At 34.9% G+C, this 16,410-nt stretch overlaps 2 protein-coding genes across 2 annotated transcripts; one reads left to right on the top strand and one right to left on the bottom strand.

The window, feature by feature from the left end:
- The first annotated feature begins 2,834 nt into the window (after window positions 1–2,834).
- On the top strand, window positions 2,835–9,712 carry LOC136232933 (uncharacterized). Its single transcript, XM_066022416.1, has 3 exons — window positions 2,835–3,359; window positions 8,187–8,333; window positions 9,326–9,712. The coding sequence occupies exons 1-3, from the start codon at window positions 2,982–2,984 to the stop codon at window positions 9,476–9,478; spliced, it is 678 nt and encodes a 225-aa protein (XP_065878488.1). The 5' UTR covers window positions 2,835–2,981; the 3' UTR covers window positions 9,479–9,712.
- Window positions 9,713–9,801: 89 nt separating this feature from the next.
- Window positions 9,802–14,942, bottom strand: LOC136232934 (mitochondrial pyruvate carrier 4-like). The gene is made up of 5 exons (XM_066022417.1): window positions 14,795–14,942; window positions 12,840–12,938; window positions 10,496–10,548; window positions 10,206–10,279; window positions 9,802–10,081 (listed from the first exon to the last, which is right to left on the bottom strand). The coding sequence occupies exons 1-5, from the start codon at window positions 14,847–14,849 to the stop codon at window positions 10,033–10,035; spliced, it is 330 nt and encodes a 109-aa protein (XP_065878489.1). The 5' UTR covers window positions 14,850–14,942; the 3' UTR covers window positions 9,802–10,032.
- Window positions 14,943–16,410: the final 1,468 nt, after the last annotated feature.

The raw sequence follows: 16,410 nt of genomic DNA, 5'->3' as shown, positions 1-16,410 counted from the left end.
GAGACTTGTGAAGGAATTGAGATATCTCTCGACTCGATCTACTAATATTGATGGATTCGGGGTTTTATATCTAGTTGTGGGTATCTCTTGATCGTGGATTCAATTTTTGGCACTAGATCTATTGTGGGGAAATTATATCCAACACCGGGTGTTGGCTAACATCCCAGATTACGCCACATGGCACAATCTGAGCGGATAATGTTTATAACATTCGGTGTTAGATATAAAGTCCTCCTATTATGGGCGTGGTCCGCGTTGCGCGGTAGAGAGGGATATAAATGGGGTAGGGCAGGGCATGACGAAGATTGCATTAACCATCCCCGACCATTGGTCTATCGGGGATTCCCTGTTTCCATCCCCAAATAACATGCGGAAAAAATTTGGCTACCATCCCCGTTTAAGTTTTTAAATTTTTATGTTTTTCCAAAATTGTCATAATCAACTCTTATTTTCATCAAGATACTTATGAATTTGCTCAATGCTTATGTTTGCTGGTGGATATGAAGACATCATCTGTTGTTGTTGTTGCATCTTGCGATCCTCAATTTAGGATAAATTACATACGTGGTGTACAACCTTTACCCATTTTCACACTTTGGTGTACAACCTTCAATTTTGCACACTAAAGTGTACAATCTTTTGGTGACCTCCCACTAAAGTGTACAGCAGGTAATTGTGACCGGTCAACCCGAAGTCAACGCGCCACCTCAGCAATTTAACTTTTTTAAAAATAAAAAATTAACCTAATTAATATAAAATTACTTTTATACCCTTTATAACATAATCTTCTTCAACATTCATCCTTGTTTTCTTTCTACTCCATTTTCAAAAATTATTTCTCTCTCTAACTCTCACCTCTCTCATTCTCTCTCCAACTCTCATCTCTCTCTTATTTTCTTTCTCCTCCATTTTCTTTTTATAAGCATAATTCTCCCTTTCTCTCTCTAACTTTTCCATCTCTCTCTAATTCTCAGTAAAATTTATATAACAATTTATTTGTTAACAAATTAAAAATACAAAAAATATAAATTTAGCCCTTATTCTCCTAAAATCAGCAAATCAGTCCCTATACTTTACTAAAACCACCAATTGGACACCTGTTTACAGAATTGAGTTAAACGACAGATTTTCTTCCATTAAATTGAACACCTGTCATTGAGTAGCTTTTGGATTATGTTCCCTGTCTGTGTATTGAATGTTTCGTTGCCCTTACTATTTTCTTCTGTAAAAGAAGCTCAAGATATGGATGTGAAGGAGATCGAGCCAGCAAGGTTTTGACGCACGCTTCGTTCAACGAGTTTCAAGGAAAAGAAGCAAAGATTTAACACATGCTTAGGCGGAAGCCTAGTGACGGCAAGAAAAACCAAAGTCCAATTCATAAGGAAAAGAAGAAATTTTCTCGTTCATGAAGTTTCTGAATTCCTATCATTGAGAAACTAGGAAATCAAATGTCATCCAGAATAAGGGTGGGTAAATAAAGAGATAATAATTAACTCATTAATTAATGGGCAATGAAATTATCTAAAAGAAAAATACTTCATATTGGCTTCACGCAGAAAGCCATAATAATACCTCCATTTTTTTGCCACCTCTTCCTTACATTTGCAGCATGTGTCCAATTTGAGGGAAGAAAATCCGCGGTTTAGCTCAATTCTGTCAATAGGTGCTCAATTGATGGTTTTAGTAAATATAGGGATTGATTTGCTGATTTTACGAGAAGGATGGAAGAATTAACTTTCTAATTCTTTATAACAATTTTCTGTGGATGTGGAGCTGTTCTTGTTAGAGAGAGAAAGGTGAATTAGAGAGATGGATTAGAGAGATGGAAGAGTTAGAGAGAGAAGTAATGTTTATAAAAAAGAAAATGGAGGAAAGAGAAAATAAGAGAGAGAGGTAAGAGTTAGAGAGAGAAATAATTTTTGAAAATGTAGCAAAAAAAAAAAAAAGATGGAGGTTTAAGAGAGAGAAATAGTTTTTGAAAATGGAGTAGAAAGAAAATAAGGATGGAGGTCGAAGAAGATGATGTTATAAAGGGTATAAAAGTAATTTCTATTAATTGGGTTAATTTTTTATTTTAAAAAAGTTAAATTGCTAAGGTGGCGCGTTGACTTTGGGTTGACCGGTCACAATTACCTGCTGTACACTTTAGTGAGAGATCACCTAAAGGTTGTACACTTTAGTGTGCAAAATTGAAGGTTGTATACCAAAGTGTGAAAATGGGTAAAGGTTGTACACCACGTATGTAATTTACCCACTCAATTTACTTTGCTTTAAACAAAACCTAAACATATAGTAAAAAGTTCCCGAAATGAATTTCAAAAATAGAAAATGGGCATATAAATAAAAATAAAAACAAGTATAAAATAATTAATTGAATAATTAGAAACTTAACTAAATAATATAACCCAAAATTCATCGCATAAAATAAAATATATTCCGTTTTAAACCAACTTAGTTACAACGCAATCTTTTTTTAGTGTAATTTTTTAGTCTATTTAAATCACATATATATGTTTTTTAGTTTATTTTTTTATATTCGGATATTTAGTCGAGATCAGTTGAGGACATTCAAGGATGGGGACGAAGATGAAACGTTTATAACTATACCCGTCGTATCCCCAACTGTCGCGGATAAAATAAAAACCATCCCCGTTCATAAGGATTCTAAACGGGGATTTCCCGGCCCAACGAGACGGATATCCAATGGGATGGCCCAACTAATTGTGGATGTGAAATTCATATGCCACATCACCAAATATGACAATAAGGTCAATGTTTTGGGCTGCTATGACCCTCCTAACTCCCAACTATAAAATCCTTCCCAAAAATTCACCAAACCTTAAAAGCCACCTGTCCGCCTCTCTCTCTCTATGTATGTTAACAAAACGAACTAGTAATTCCTAAGCCAGATCGGAAAATTTTGACTGGCCTCTTTTTGCGAAATTTCGAAATCGATCCCCGATTTGATTGAAAAATTAAAAATGGAGGGAGTAGGGGCGAGGTTGGGGCGGTCCTCCACTCGGTACGGACCGGCCACGGTGTTCAGTGGGCCGGTGAGGAAGTGGAAGAAGCGATGGGTCCACGTTTCCCCATCTTCTAACTCCGCCGCCAATCTCTCTCACCACCACCACCAGAATCATCATCATCATCATCACATTCATTCCAACAACAACAGCATCAATGCTGCTACCTCTAACGGAAATAACGGTTCTCATCTCCTCCTTTACAAGTGGACCCCACTAACTCAAAGCAACAAGGAGAATGGAGAGAACAAGCTTTCTTCTCTCAAAGACGATGATCCGCCTCCGCTGCTGCCGGAGGAGGAGGAGCCTCCTAGGCGCAAATTCAAGTACTTACCGGTATTCTTCTTGCTACATGTTTTCTGATTATCTATTCAATTGCGTTCCCTTTTTCTGCTGTTTTTGTTTGGTGCTGCCAATTGTTTTCTTAGGGTACTGATGATGATTTTAAACTCTGTCAATTTGCTGCAATTTTTAGATCTAGGTTTCGAATGAACAGTAATTTAGGGTTTCTTTTCATAGTTAGCTGTGGGGGAATGGTAGAGTTTGGTTCTTTGAGGATAGTCAGTGCTTTATGAGACTTTCAATTGATTTTGATGTCTGGAATATGTAGCCTGTTGCTTTGATGTTTATTTGAAAACTTTCAGTAACCATACAAGGATAATGTAAACATGCTATCATAGGTATATTGCACCTTTTGTAGCTTGTTAACTTTGTTTATAGTTCTATTTTGATTACTTTTTGATTTCTATATGAGTTGGTGGCATTCAATTTTCCTGCACGATTTCTTGTATACTACTTGAACGCTATTGGATTAAATTTCGGAACCTTAGAATCAGAATGGGAATGATAAGGAATCGGAATAACCATTTACTAATTTTGTTTGGTTTACTCTGGAATCAGAATAATTGTTTTGTCTCTTCTCCCTACCCATCTCTCCTTTTTTACAAACTCATTTCCCTGCTCACTACTACTTTATTGTTTCTAAGGTTTCGATTCTCAATTTTCTCAGAATTAAGGAAATGAAAGGGAAAAAACAATCTATTGATTTTGCCTTACTCAATCCACTGTTCCATAAATGCCATGATTCTAGAAAGAAACTGAAGCAATTAATGAAAAAATTAATCTACTGAGACCCAATACAATAACTGAATAGAAGAAAACAATTGGTCAATTATGGTTTCGATTATAGAATTGGCAGCATCGAGAGAAGGTTTTGCTATTGAGATGACCATATTCAACGCAGAAGTTCAAGCTTTTCCTTGATTTTATTCTGTGATTTGAAAAGGAAAAAACAGGAAAAGAGGAGGATTTGGTTGAAGAGGAGGCGGGAGGACATAGAAAGAGGCCAGGATGGAGAGGAAAGAGTAGGGAATGCTTTTGATTGACGAGGGGAGAGTAGGGAATGGGTGATTCCCATAAATGGTGGAATTGCATTCCTATTCCCTAGTTAGTTCTGTATAATCAAACTCTTACAAAGGGAATCAATAATTCTCATTCCCATTCCATCACTATTTACATCTAACCAAACACCCTCTTATAAATTCTTTTAACTGGCATCAACTTTATCACCAACTCTTTTAGTAGTAACATAGGGATTTACTTCGACCATTTCTTTTGTCCTGCCTTTCTCAACTTGACTATATATGAAATTTGTTGCATTCTCAAATAATTTTATTTTTCTGTCTATCTTCTTTATTCTAGAGCTTTTGAAGGATGACCTTTGGATAGAAAATCTTAAATGAGTTTTACATTTGAAGTGTTGTGCCTCAGTTTGGTAACTGTTTTTTCTAGTTCAGTTCAGGCAAATGTGTATGTCATGTTTGCACTCATAAATTAAACAAATGTTGTTGTTGAAGGATGATGGGGTGTGTGGTTTAGGTTCAGTTGCAGAGAAGCTAGTCATGGTTATATTGGATTTGAGTATTTGAACCATTAAAATATGATCATATAAATTAATCCAAAATTGGAATTTTGTTTATTATAGATTTGCAGTATTTGAACTTTATGTTTTCTTCTAATGGATATCTGATGTTTGGGCGACATACTTCAGTCTTCTGTTAAAAAAAGAAACCAAAGGGAATTATTTTTCATGGTGCTAAATGAAGCATAATATAATTTTCTGAAAAGAGAAAACTAATAGACTGGCTAATCTGATCAATGGTAACCAGATTAAAGCTAAATATTATGAATGTCTACAAGATTTCTATGATTTGTTTATGCATTGGACTTATTGATTGGTTGTTTTGGTGGATGTCTATGGGCAAACAATACACTGGCCACCTATGTTGCGCGGACACTTCTCTTTAGTATGCATTTTTGCATTTCGTGTCCGTGTCCATTTTGTGTCCCTGTCTGTGTTTTTTTTAAGGCTAAGTTACCTATTTCCATAGGCCCTTAGACTGCTTTTCTACCTTCCTAGTTACTAGGTTTACTGATTCTAAACCTATCTTTTTCTGGTAAACGGAGGATAGGAAAGAGGTCTCAGGTGAGGAAGTTTACTCTGCTGATAGTGAGGATTTTTTGAAGGTTATGTTTTAGAAATAACGTGTCCATTTCTGTGTCCGTGTCCGTTTCCATATCCCTTTCCGTGTACGTGCAACATAGCTGGCCACTGCATGGAAATTTCCGTTGTCTTTTTGTCTTCAGCAACCATGCCTTTATCTGGATGAAAAGGTTTGATTTCTTCTAGCTTCAATTGGAAGCGGATATGCAGGATTCTTGGTAGGCCATTGGGCAAAAGTGACTTAGCACCGAAGATGAGGATAGGTTGGTCTTTAAACCCTTAGGGCTCTAATACCATGAAAGATTTTTATTGCTGAAATAATTCAAGCTTAGATTTCTCATTAACAGAACACATTATACACAAAGACAGTCCGAAACCTATACCAACCAACACTAATTAGGAAAACCGAATCCTATACAAACTCTAATTAGAGCAAACCGTGTAGACCGTCTAGTATAGGTTAATTAGGAAAATACAATTAATTCCTAACCGACGACGGCATCCTTATTTATCAGTCCCCATATTAAAAAAAAAGAAGAAAAAAGAGGGGACATTTATTTTTGAGTGTCGGGTGCATGTCCCCAGAGTGTTCGGCTGTCCGACACATGTATGTTAATCTCCTAGAAGTTGTGGTGCTCCCTAGAATATAACCCTAGCAAGTTTGTCCATCATTTCCTTTTAGCTATTTAGCTGAATTTGATTTGTTTTGTTTTGCTTGGCTTGTTTGAATTGAATGGTAGTAAAGCAATAACTGAATGTCTTCATGTCTAGTGTTAATTGGCAAATTAATGTGATGGATAAAATATTACGGGGCTTCAGGATTTTTGTGCTGATGAAGATTATGATTATTCTTACAATCCGGTCAGACATCTTATGCCTAGGGCTAGAACCATTTCTCTTTAAGCAAGAATTTACTTAATCACGAAACAATAACATCTTCATTATCTTGCTCTCCTTAAATGATGCTCAAATTACCTCATGAAGTATCACCTATGTTGCACGGACACTCCTCTTTAGTAGCATTTCTGCGTTTCGTGTCCATGTCTTTTTTCGTTTGAAGGCTATTTTATGTAGGTTATGTTTTAGAAATAACGTTTCTGGTATCCGTTTCTGTGTTCGTACAACATAGAGTATCCTTCATCAATATAATTTGAAAATATTCAGCATGTAGCATCCAGGTTAGTATCTGAGAGTTGTAATGTTTACCTTTTTTTATTATATCGACCAGAATAATCTATTTTAAGTTTTAGAACTCGTCATTTTAATTTTATACCGAGCTACTTTTTCGTGATAGACCGTGGACAGAAATGTAGCGATAGTCGAGTCGGACCACTAGGGATTACAACATATTTTATCGGTGTATGCTTTCTCATTGTACTTCTCTACGTATATAACTGTTCTCCTTGTCATTGTTTAAGTATGATGTAGTTATATTTTGATGGATAAATCTGGGAATGAGTTCTATATGATCAGAGGTATCTGGTGGTGTCTATCTATCCGTGTCGTGTCCATTTCATATCCATGTCCATTTTCCTTTGAAGGCTATTTTATGAAGGTTATGTTTTAGAAATAACGTTTCCGGTGTCTGTATGTTACACGCATTTATCATTTGTTAGAAGTTCTACTGCCACATACAGGGACTGATCTACAGTGGGGAATGGGGGAACTTGCCCCCACTGAGATCTAGAAATCTATAAAACCCCATATTAGATTAGTTTGCCCCCAGAAAATCACAGGCAAAGAACCATTGATATGGCTGCTGAAGCTTAAAATCGCGCAAGGAAGAAGACGAGTTATAGGGATAGGTTTTATTTTTATTTTCTTTGATCTTCCTAACATAATACGACGCCGTTCCACTTGTCTGGAACAACGTCGTTTTGTGTTAGGAAGATTGAAAAAAAGAAAAAAAAAAGCTATACCTAAAAAAACTAATCCAATCACGCACCAGACAAGTCCAAAAATAACCAATGTGTGTTTCACATATTGTCAAACTGGTATCTGAATTTTTTTTTTTTTTGTCCAGAAGGTGACTGAGCTTTTGTGTTTTGCTAAAAACGAGGCTCTTTTAGTTTGACACTAAAAGATGACTTTTAACGACCTCAAAATAAAAAATTCCAAGAATTAAAGTTGTTTAATACCATATTTACTATAGACCTAAAATTTTTATTTTTCAAAATCATCATTGAAAAATTCAAAGACTGGTTTTGAAAAGTAAAAAATTTGGTTCCATAGTAAATGTGGTACTAAACAACTTTAATTCTTGTGATTTTTCATTTCGAGGTCGTTAAAAGTCATTTTTATAGTGTCAAACTAAAAGAGCCTCGTTTTTAGCAAAACGAAAAAGCTTAATTACCTTCAGGAAAATTTTTTTTTAGGGTACCAATTTGACAATACGTGAAAGCACAATGTTTTTTTTTTACTTTACCCTTAAAATTATTTATTTATGTTGTTATTAGTTTTTTGTACAATTATACTGCATATATAGTTTACTCCCGCTGTGTATAAATCCTGGATCGTCCCTGGCCACATAGAATTCAGTTGTTTTAGTATGTCTGTGGTATTGTTTTTCATCAGACAGTATATATTTGCCGGCTATATTTTTGTATTGTTGTTTAGCTAAAGTTATTGATATCATTGGTCATTCGGTTACGTTAATGCAGGTTTATTTGCTCGAGAAACAGAAATATGAGGCCGGAGAGGAAACTAAACTAAGTGACGATGAACCAACTCCAGTGGAGCAAAATCCAAAGTATGATGATTTTGATGAAAAACCTGACATTAATGACACACCTATGGAAGAAATTCAGGTAAACTTTCAATCTTCAATACTTTAATGGTAGAGCTTTAAATCCTGATTCCTCCTTTGTTAGATTAACTGCAATTTGAAAGTATCGTTTTGTGCGAAAGTTTATGTCGCCTCGTGGAAAAATCCAAGCATGCATTTGCACAAATGTCGTGATAATAATGTTCTTTCGAAAATTAGGATTACAAAACTTGTTGCAAACTTGAGGTGAATTAATGGTGAAATATAGCTCGTAAATTCCCCATACTGTTATTATTTTTATCTATTGATAGATTAACTGCAAACGTATTGTTTTGTGGGGAAGTTTATGTCGCCTCATGGGAAAATCCACACAACATTTCGTGATAGTAACGTTCTTTCTTTGAAAATTAGGATTATGAAACTTGTTTCAAACTTGAGGTGAATTAATGGCGAAATATAGCTCGTAAATTCCTCATACTGTTCTTATTTTTATCGATTGATGGATTAACTGCAATTTGAACGTATTGTTTTGTGGGGAAGTTTATGTCGCCTCGTGGGAAAATCCACGCATACATTTGCGCAGATGTCGTGATAGTAACGTCCTTTCTTTGAAAATTAGGATTATGAAACTTGTTTCAAACTTGAGGTGAATTAATGGCGAAATATAGCTTGTAAATTACTAGTACTGTTCTTATTTTTATTGATTGTTCAGTGTTCGGACAGGTAGTCCCCTGCCCGTTTCACTTTTATTGCATCCATTTAATGTTTGACGTATTGTTTTGTGGGAAAGTTTATGTCACCTTCGCGGGAAAATCCACGCATACATTTGCACAGGTATCGTGACAATAATGTACTTTCTTTGAAAATTAGAATTAAGGAACTTATTTCAAACTTGAGGTGAATTAATGGCGAAATATAGCTTGTAAATTCCTCGTGCTGTTCTTATTTTTATCGATTGTTCAGTGTTCAGACCATATGCTGATATATCCCGTTTCACTTTTATTGCATCAATTTAATGTTTGACTTGTACCTCAGGACGATAACCAAGTAGTGCGACAAGATTTAAACGAAAGCACTTTGGATTTAAGTCTGGGATTAAACTCTCATGATGACGACTCGGATGTAAAACCGGATCAATCAGGAGACGGGCAGTTGGAAAGACTGAACTCGAGTAGTGTCGGAACATGATTTTGAGGTATTTTCGATAGATATTTGACTCATACAACAGAAGAAATAGACATTTTTTTTGTTGCTGATACGGAGACAAATTTTCCCAGAGATTGTCTATATAGCCACCAGTTGTTTTAGGGAGTGGCAGACTTTTTCTCTTTCATTTTTATGCTCCTCGTCGAGCTGATTGTAACCTGTAACGACTACCCTGGCTACTTTTTTTTCATAATTGGAACAACTGATCTTTTTTCCCTATAATTCCTTTGGTTCTTAGTTTTTCTTCGAGATATAATTGATTCATCACGTCTAACTGATATTTCACCGTAACTTATTCAAAGAACTGCAGCTCAAAAATAAGGCATTTATTTGTCGTAGCGTAATAAATTTTCCCGTCCATACCAGTCTTCCAAGTACAACAATAAACATTTGTTACTTCAATATTCAGAGCCTTTAAAGGAACACAAATAAAACCATCCAATTTCAGATTGAAAATGTTGAACAAAATGCAAGACGGGATGGCAAAACGGCTTCAAATGTGCAAGCACGAAAGGAATGTAGGCAGATTTTCGTCATTATTCTTTTACGGTAGCAGCTTCTTCCCCAGAAGAAGAGTAATCATGCCTGGAAATATGGAAAGAATGGACTTTCAGAAGTCTAAAGAACATCTTCGAGTATGTACGGCTGTAAAATATCAATTGTAAATGGGAAAAAATAAGATAAGAACGATGATAGAAACAAAACTTACTGTATTTTGCGCGATAGTTGATAGAGGCCGGTGACAGCCATCGCAACATTTACACTAAACAGATTCCAGTTTTTCTGCATCAAAGATGAACAAGAATCGACATAGTAAGGAATAACAAACGAACTGAATAATTGTGTATCACATATATAAGCACGATGTGGAAACAAGAATGAAGCTGCCGTGTCACAAGATATATTACTCAAAAGGTTAAGATAACACTGACAAAGTTGAAGAATGGACACTATTTCATCTTCAAAGACGCAATATTTTTCCATCAATCCCACACTTACCGGCGTGATTACAGTACTGTAGCGTGACCATATAATTCCGGTGGCTGTAACAGCTGCAATCAAAGTGCAAATATAAGATCTTAGTATCCCAAAATGGTATCGAAATGCTAAAAAAGTGACATTACAATGGCATACAGAGAAAAGTAACACAACAATGTGCTGGTTATATGAGAAGCGAGATGGATAGAGTGGTATCATGAATTATAAGGCAGAATCGAATCATGAAATTGCGGATGATGGAAACTCAACACGAACGCAGATCAACAAACACTAATACGAAGAAATAGAACTTATATTACTGATAATAGAGAAATTAATGACTATAGAACAATGAAATGCTATAGTGCACTAGCCTAAGGAGAGAACCTTTCCTCCCAAGCCAAAGTCCGATTCCCAAAATGCCCTTCCGCTCCCCCTAACTGATCTATATATAACCTCTAACATAACAAATTCAAGCTAACCCTATCCCGTGTGTCACTTTTCTATTCTATTATTCCCCTTGATTTACATATATCATTATCTATCACATTCTGTATCAGGTATCATGAATTATAAGGGTGAAACAAATCGTGAGATTGCGGATGATGGAAACTCAAACACAAACTCAGATCAACACTAATATGAATAAATAGAACTTGTATTACCGATAATACAAGAAATTAATGACTATAGAACAATGAAATGGATAATCTAATGCAGAGAGAACTCGATCCTGCACTAGCCTAAGGAGAGAACCTCTCCTCCCGAGCCAAAAGCCGATTCCCGAAATGAATTCCAGAATGTCCTTCTGCTCCCTCTAACTGATCTATATATAACCTCTAACATAACAAATTCCAGCTCCATGTGTCAATTTTCTATTCCATTATTGCCCTTGATTCAGATATATCATTATCTATCACATTCTCTATAAGTTATCATGAATTATAAGGGAGAATCGAATCGTGAAATTGCGGATGATGGAAACTCAAACACAAACTCAGATCAACAAATACTGATATAAAAAGAGAAATTAATGACTACAGAACAATGAAAAGGATAATCTAATGCAGAAAGAACTCTATCGTGCACTAGCCTAAGGAGAGAACCTCTCCTCCCGAGCCAAAGGCCGATTCCCAAAATGAATTCCAGAATGCCCTTTCGCTCCCCCTAACTGATCTATATATAACCTCTAACGTACCAAATTCCAGCTAACCCTATCCATCTGTCACTTTTCTATTTCATTATTGCTCTTTGATTCACATATATCATTATCTATCACATTCTCTATCAAGTATCATGAATTATAAAGGTGAATCGAATCGTGAAATTGCGGATGATGCAAACTCAAACACAAACTCAGATCAACAAACACTAATATGAATAGAGAAATTAATGACTACAGAACAATGAAATGGATAATACAATGTAGAAAGAACTCGATCCTGCACTAGCCTAAGGAGAGAACCTCTCCTCCCAAGCCAAAGCCCGATTCTCAAAATGAATTCCAGAATGCCCTTTCACTCCCCGTAATGATCTATATATAACCTCTAACGTAACAAATTCCAGCTAACCCTATCCATGTGCCACTTTTCTATTCCATTATTGCCCTTGATTCAGATATATCATTATCTATCATATTCTCTATAAGTTATCATGAATTATAAGGGAGAATCGAATTGTGAAATTGTGGATGATGGAAACTAAAACACAAACTCAGATCAATACTCCCTCCGGTCCACAATAGAAGTCTTTCTAGAGAGTTTTTTTTGTTCCACAATACATGACATTTTACTTAAATCTATGCACATTAATTTACTTTTACCAAATATACCCCTATTTAAGTTGACTTTTTATTTTGGGAATAGATAAAGTTACTAGTGGATGCAATTATTACAAGGATAACAAAGTCTTTTACTTAAAATTAATTGCATTTCTTAATTAGTGTGCATTAACCTTAAAAGACTTCTATTATGAACCGGGGGGAGTAAACAGTAATATAAAGAAATAGAACTTATATTACTAATAATAGAGAAATTAACGACTATAGAACAATGAAATGGATTATCTAATACAGAAAGAACTCTATCCTGCACTAGCCCAAGGAGAGAACTTCTCCTACTGAGCCAAAAGCCGATTCCCAAAATGATTTCCAGAATGCCATTCCACTCCCCCTAACCGCCTAACGGATCTATATACAACCTCTAACACAACAAAATCCAGCCAACCCTGTCCATCTATCACTTTTCTATTCCATTATTTCCCTTGATTCACTCATATATATCATTATCTATCACATTCTCTATCAGGTATCATGAATTATAAGGGAGAATGGAATCGTGAAATTGCGGATGAGAAAGTCGCATACCTATTTGCTGAGGGTATGAAATCTTCTCGGGTGGTTTAGCAAAGTCAGCAACATTTGCTATGCTGATGCCCCATTTAAAAGTTGGAGCCCAAAAGTGAACTGCAACAAGACAACAATTTTTAAGCTACACAAGTCGAAAATACATAAATTATACTACTACAAGAATCATATATTAACAGTGATATCATGCACATAATATCATTGTAGTGTACACTGTACACTTATTCTCATCTTAAGCGAGCAGAGACGCCCCGGATCAAGGGAAGCCGTCAGATCAAGCTAAAAAGGAATAAATCCTCTCCTCAGACATGTGGACCAATAGAACGCTATCCGATTCCTCCTCGGATCAGAACCTTTTAATCTCGCCTAGGATTAGAGAATCCCAAATCAAGCATAATGCAAATTACCTGAAATGCATCTTCCGAGGAATCTAAGGAGTAGGTTGAAATGATGACTTTACCTCTTGGCTTCCTATAAATAAACGCGATCACAATATCAAGGTACATACACACAACTATTGCAATTTAGACCCCGTTTGTTTGCCGGAAAATATTGGGGTAAGAAATTTTTTTGTTGGAAAATAAAATAGTTTTCGCTGTTTGGCTATAACACCAAAGGACAAGAAGAAGTGGTGGGTGGTTACTATTTCAAAAGGGTAGGAAGAAATGGAGCAGGGTTCTAAAAGGCTTAGGAAAATATTTTACTCTGTTAAAATTTTAGGTTAGACTTATTAACCTATGAAAACAAACCGAAAAATCAGGAAAATATATTGCTACTTAATATTTTCTGGCAAACAAATGGCCCTTACATTCAATTGCTTAGTACTTTGTCCAAACTTATGCTAACTTAGGCATCAGAGTCGGGTTGCGGTCAATGGCCTCACAACAGATCATCTTTATGTCTTATCTAGGCACCGAAAAAACCTTTTAAGTCGACGGAGTACTATCTCACAGATTCTCTCGTATCAAACAGTAACGGGGTTCAATGGCCTAAGATAAGTAATGACACAAAAACTCATAAAATACAATTGCTAGCTTTCTCTCTACACACTTGTCAATTGAACAAAAAAAAAAATCTAAACTGACATATAGAGAAAGTATGATTACAACATCCGTGTGAACGTAATGGACCTTACTAGATCACAAAAGTCAAATCATTTTCCTTTAAATTCCATGAATTGTAATGTCAATAGATAGAATGCGGTCACATATTCATGGTACATACACAGCTATTGCAATTTACTCTCAATTACTCTGTCCAAAACTCTGCTAATTTAGGCATCGAGGTGGGTTCGGCTTCACGCTGATCATCTTTCTGTCTTATCTCAGGCACCGAAAAAACCTATTCAGGCCACAAAGTACTATCTCACACTCTCTTATCAAACAGTAACAGGGTTCAATGGCCTAAGATAAGTAATGACACCAAAATTCATAAATTACTTGCTAACTTTCTCTCAACACACTTGTCAATTGAACAAACAAAATTCTAAACCGATATAGAGAAAGTATGATTACAGCATCTGTGTGAACGTAATGGACCTTACTGGATCACAAAAGTCAAATCATTTTCTTTTACATTCCATGAATTGTAATGGCAATAGATAATAAAATGAATTTCCATGGATAAACAAAACTGCAGCCACAAATTAAAAGAGGGCAAAATTAAATTGACCAAGTTGCATTTAGGGACAGCAGAAACACCAAACATTGGGATTTTTAATTTTTTTAAGAATCTAAGTCAGAAAACAAAAAGTGAGAAAAAATTGGGTTTGAATGCAAGTAAAACTCTAAGAGATTCAAATCATAGAAAACAATCGAGAGATAGAAAATATTGAATCTAAATTCTAAAGATTAGATATATATATATATATATTTCTGGGTTGAGCTATAGCAGAATCAATGAAAAATGGAAAAAAATACAGAGATATCGGAACAAAAGCATCGGAGATAACTCACTGGTTTTTGGTCCGGCAGGGTGATTCCACAAAGCCTGAAGTTTGGAAGAGGCCATGATTCTCTCGTCGGTCTGAGCGTTAGGTCTGGTGAGGGAGGTTTTTATGGATTTAAAGGAACCGACCAATCAAATAGTGCCACGTCAGCTAATGTGGACCCGGAGCTATTATTCTATGGAGTTGACAATTAAAACGAGGCGTTTTTGAGAGCTTGTTTGTGCATAGAATTTTTTTTTTTTTGCAAAATACCCCTAATGTTCGCGGTCAAGACTAATTTACTCTTAATATTGACAAATTGGATTAATTTAAAAAACAATTAAAATCATCTATGTTTTACAAGTGTGTAATTTTATTACTCATTAGTAACAGATCACAAACACATGAATAATCGTGAAAAATTAAAATAAAAAATTATACTGTATTTTATACGAGTTGGACAAAACAAATTTAAACATTTCTTCCAATTTAAAAATATCAATCTTCGATTCTATTACACACCAAAAAAAATATGTGAAATATTTTTTTTTTAGAATCAACTGATATGTAACCAGTGCAGAACAAGAAATAAATATCTGTGTTTTCTAATATTACGGGTGAAATTAATTCTAACGGGTAAAATTACACTATTTTACATTAGAGATAAATTGCTTCTAACAATCAACGTTAGAGTATTTTTACACCTTATTCCTTTATATTAATATATTGGGCAACTCAGTTTTTCTCTACCATTTACAAAATTTGGGATGAATGGTTAATTTGATCAGTTAATTTGTTTCAAAATAAATTTTAGAAATTAATGGAATCATTTTTTATTAAATTAATAAAAATAATGTCTATGCATAAATTTTTTTGACACTCTATATCTCTTTTCATTTATATTAAAAGGATTTAGCAAGAGTCTAAAACCATAGATCTTGTCTTTAGATTACGAGATCTATCTAGTTGTAAAAAAAAAAAAAATCAAATCCGAATGTTGAAAATAACCTAAATAATAAAAATAAAATTGCAATTAGTTCTTTACAGATTTAGATTAGATTTACGTAAATAAATATATTTAATGTACATTTTATGGTTTTTCTACTCTTCATAATTTTTTGGATAAATTCTAAAAAAATTCCCTGTGGTTTCATGTAGTTCAAGTTGTTTTTACAAAAAAAGGACTGTGCGTCGTTACCCGAAAAACGGAAAATGGCTTAACACCATTAAAAGTGCTGACGTGGCAAAGGGTAAAACGGGAAAAATTATTTTATTTTTTTTTTTTATTTTTCTCTCTCTTCCTCCTTTCTTTTCTTCTTCCTCTCTCTCTCTTCTCTTCTTTTTTTTCTTCTTTTTTTTAATTTCCAGAATTCTGGAATTTTCCAAAATTTCTGGAAATTTTCCAGAATTCTAGAAATTTTCCAGAATTCTGGAGAACGTCTGAAATCCAGACGTTCATCACGTCTGGATTTCAGACGTTCTGAAGAAGAATTAAAAAAAAATTAGAAGAAGAAGAAAAATTTTTTTTTTTTCCATTTTACCCTTCGCCACGTCAGCACTTTTAACGGTGTTAAACCATTTTCCATTTTTTGGGTAACGGCGTATAACACAGTCCCTTTTTTTGGTAAAAACAAACCACAAGGT

This window comes from Euphorbia lathyris, chromosome 6 (genome assembly GCF_963576675.1).
Source record: "Euphorbia lathyris chromosome 6, ddEupLath1.1, whole genome shotgun sequence".
In the NCBI taxonomy this organism is placed as follows: domain Eukaryota; kingdom Viridiplantae; phylum Streptophyta; class Magnoliopsida; order Malpighiales; family Euphorbiaceae; genus Euphorbia; species Euphorbia lathyris.
The sequence above is the reverse complement of the archived record's forward strand: the minus strand, read 5'-3'. Positions and strand labels throughout refer to the sequence as shown.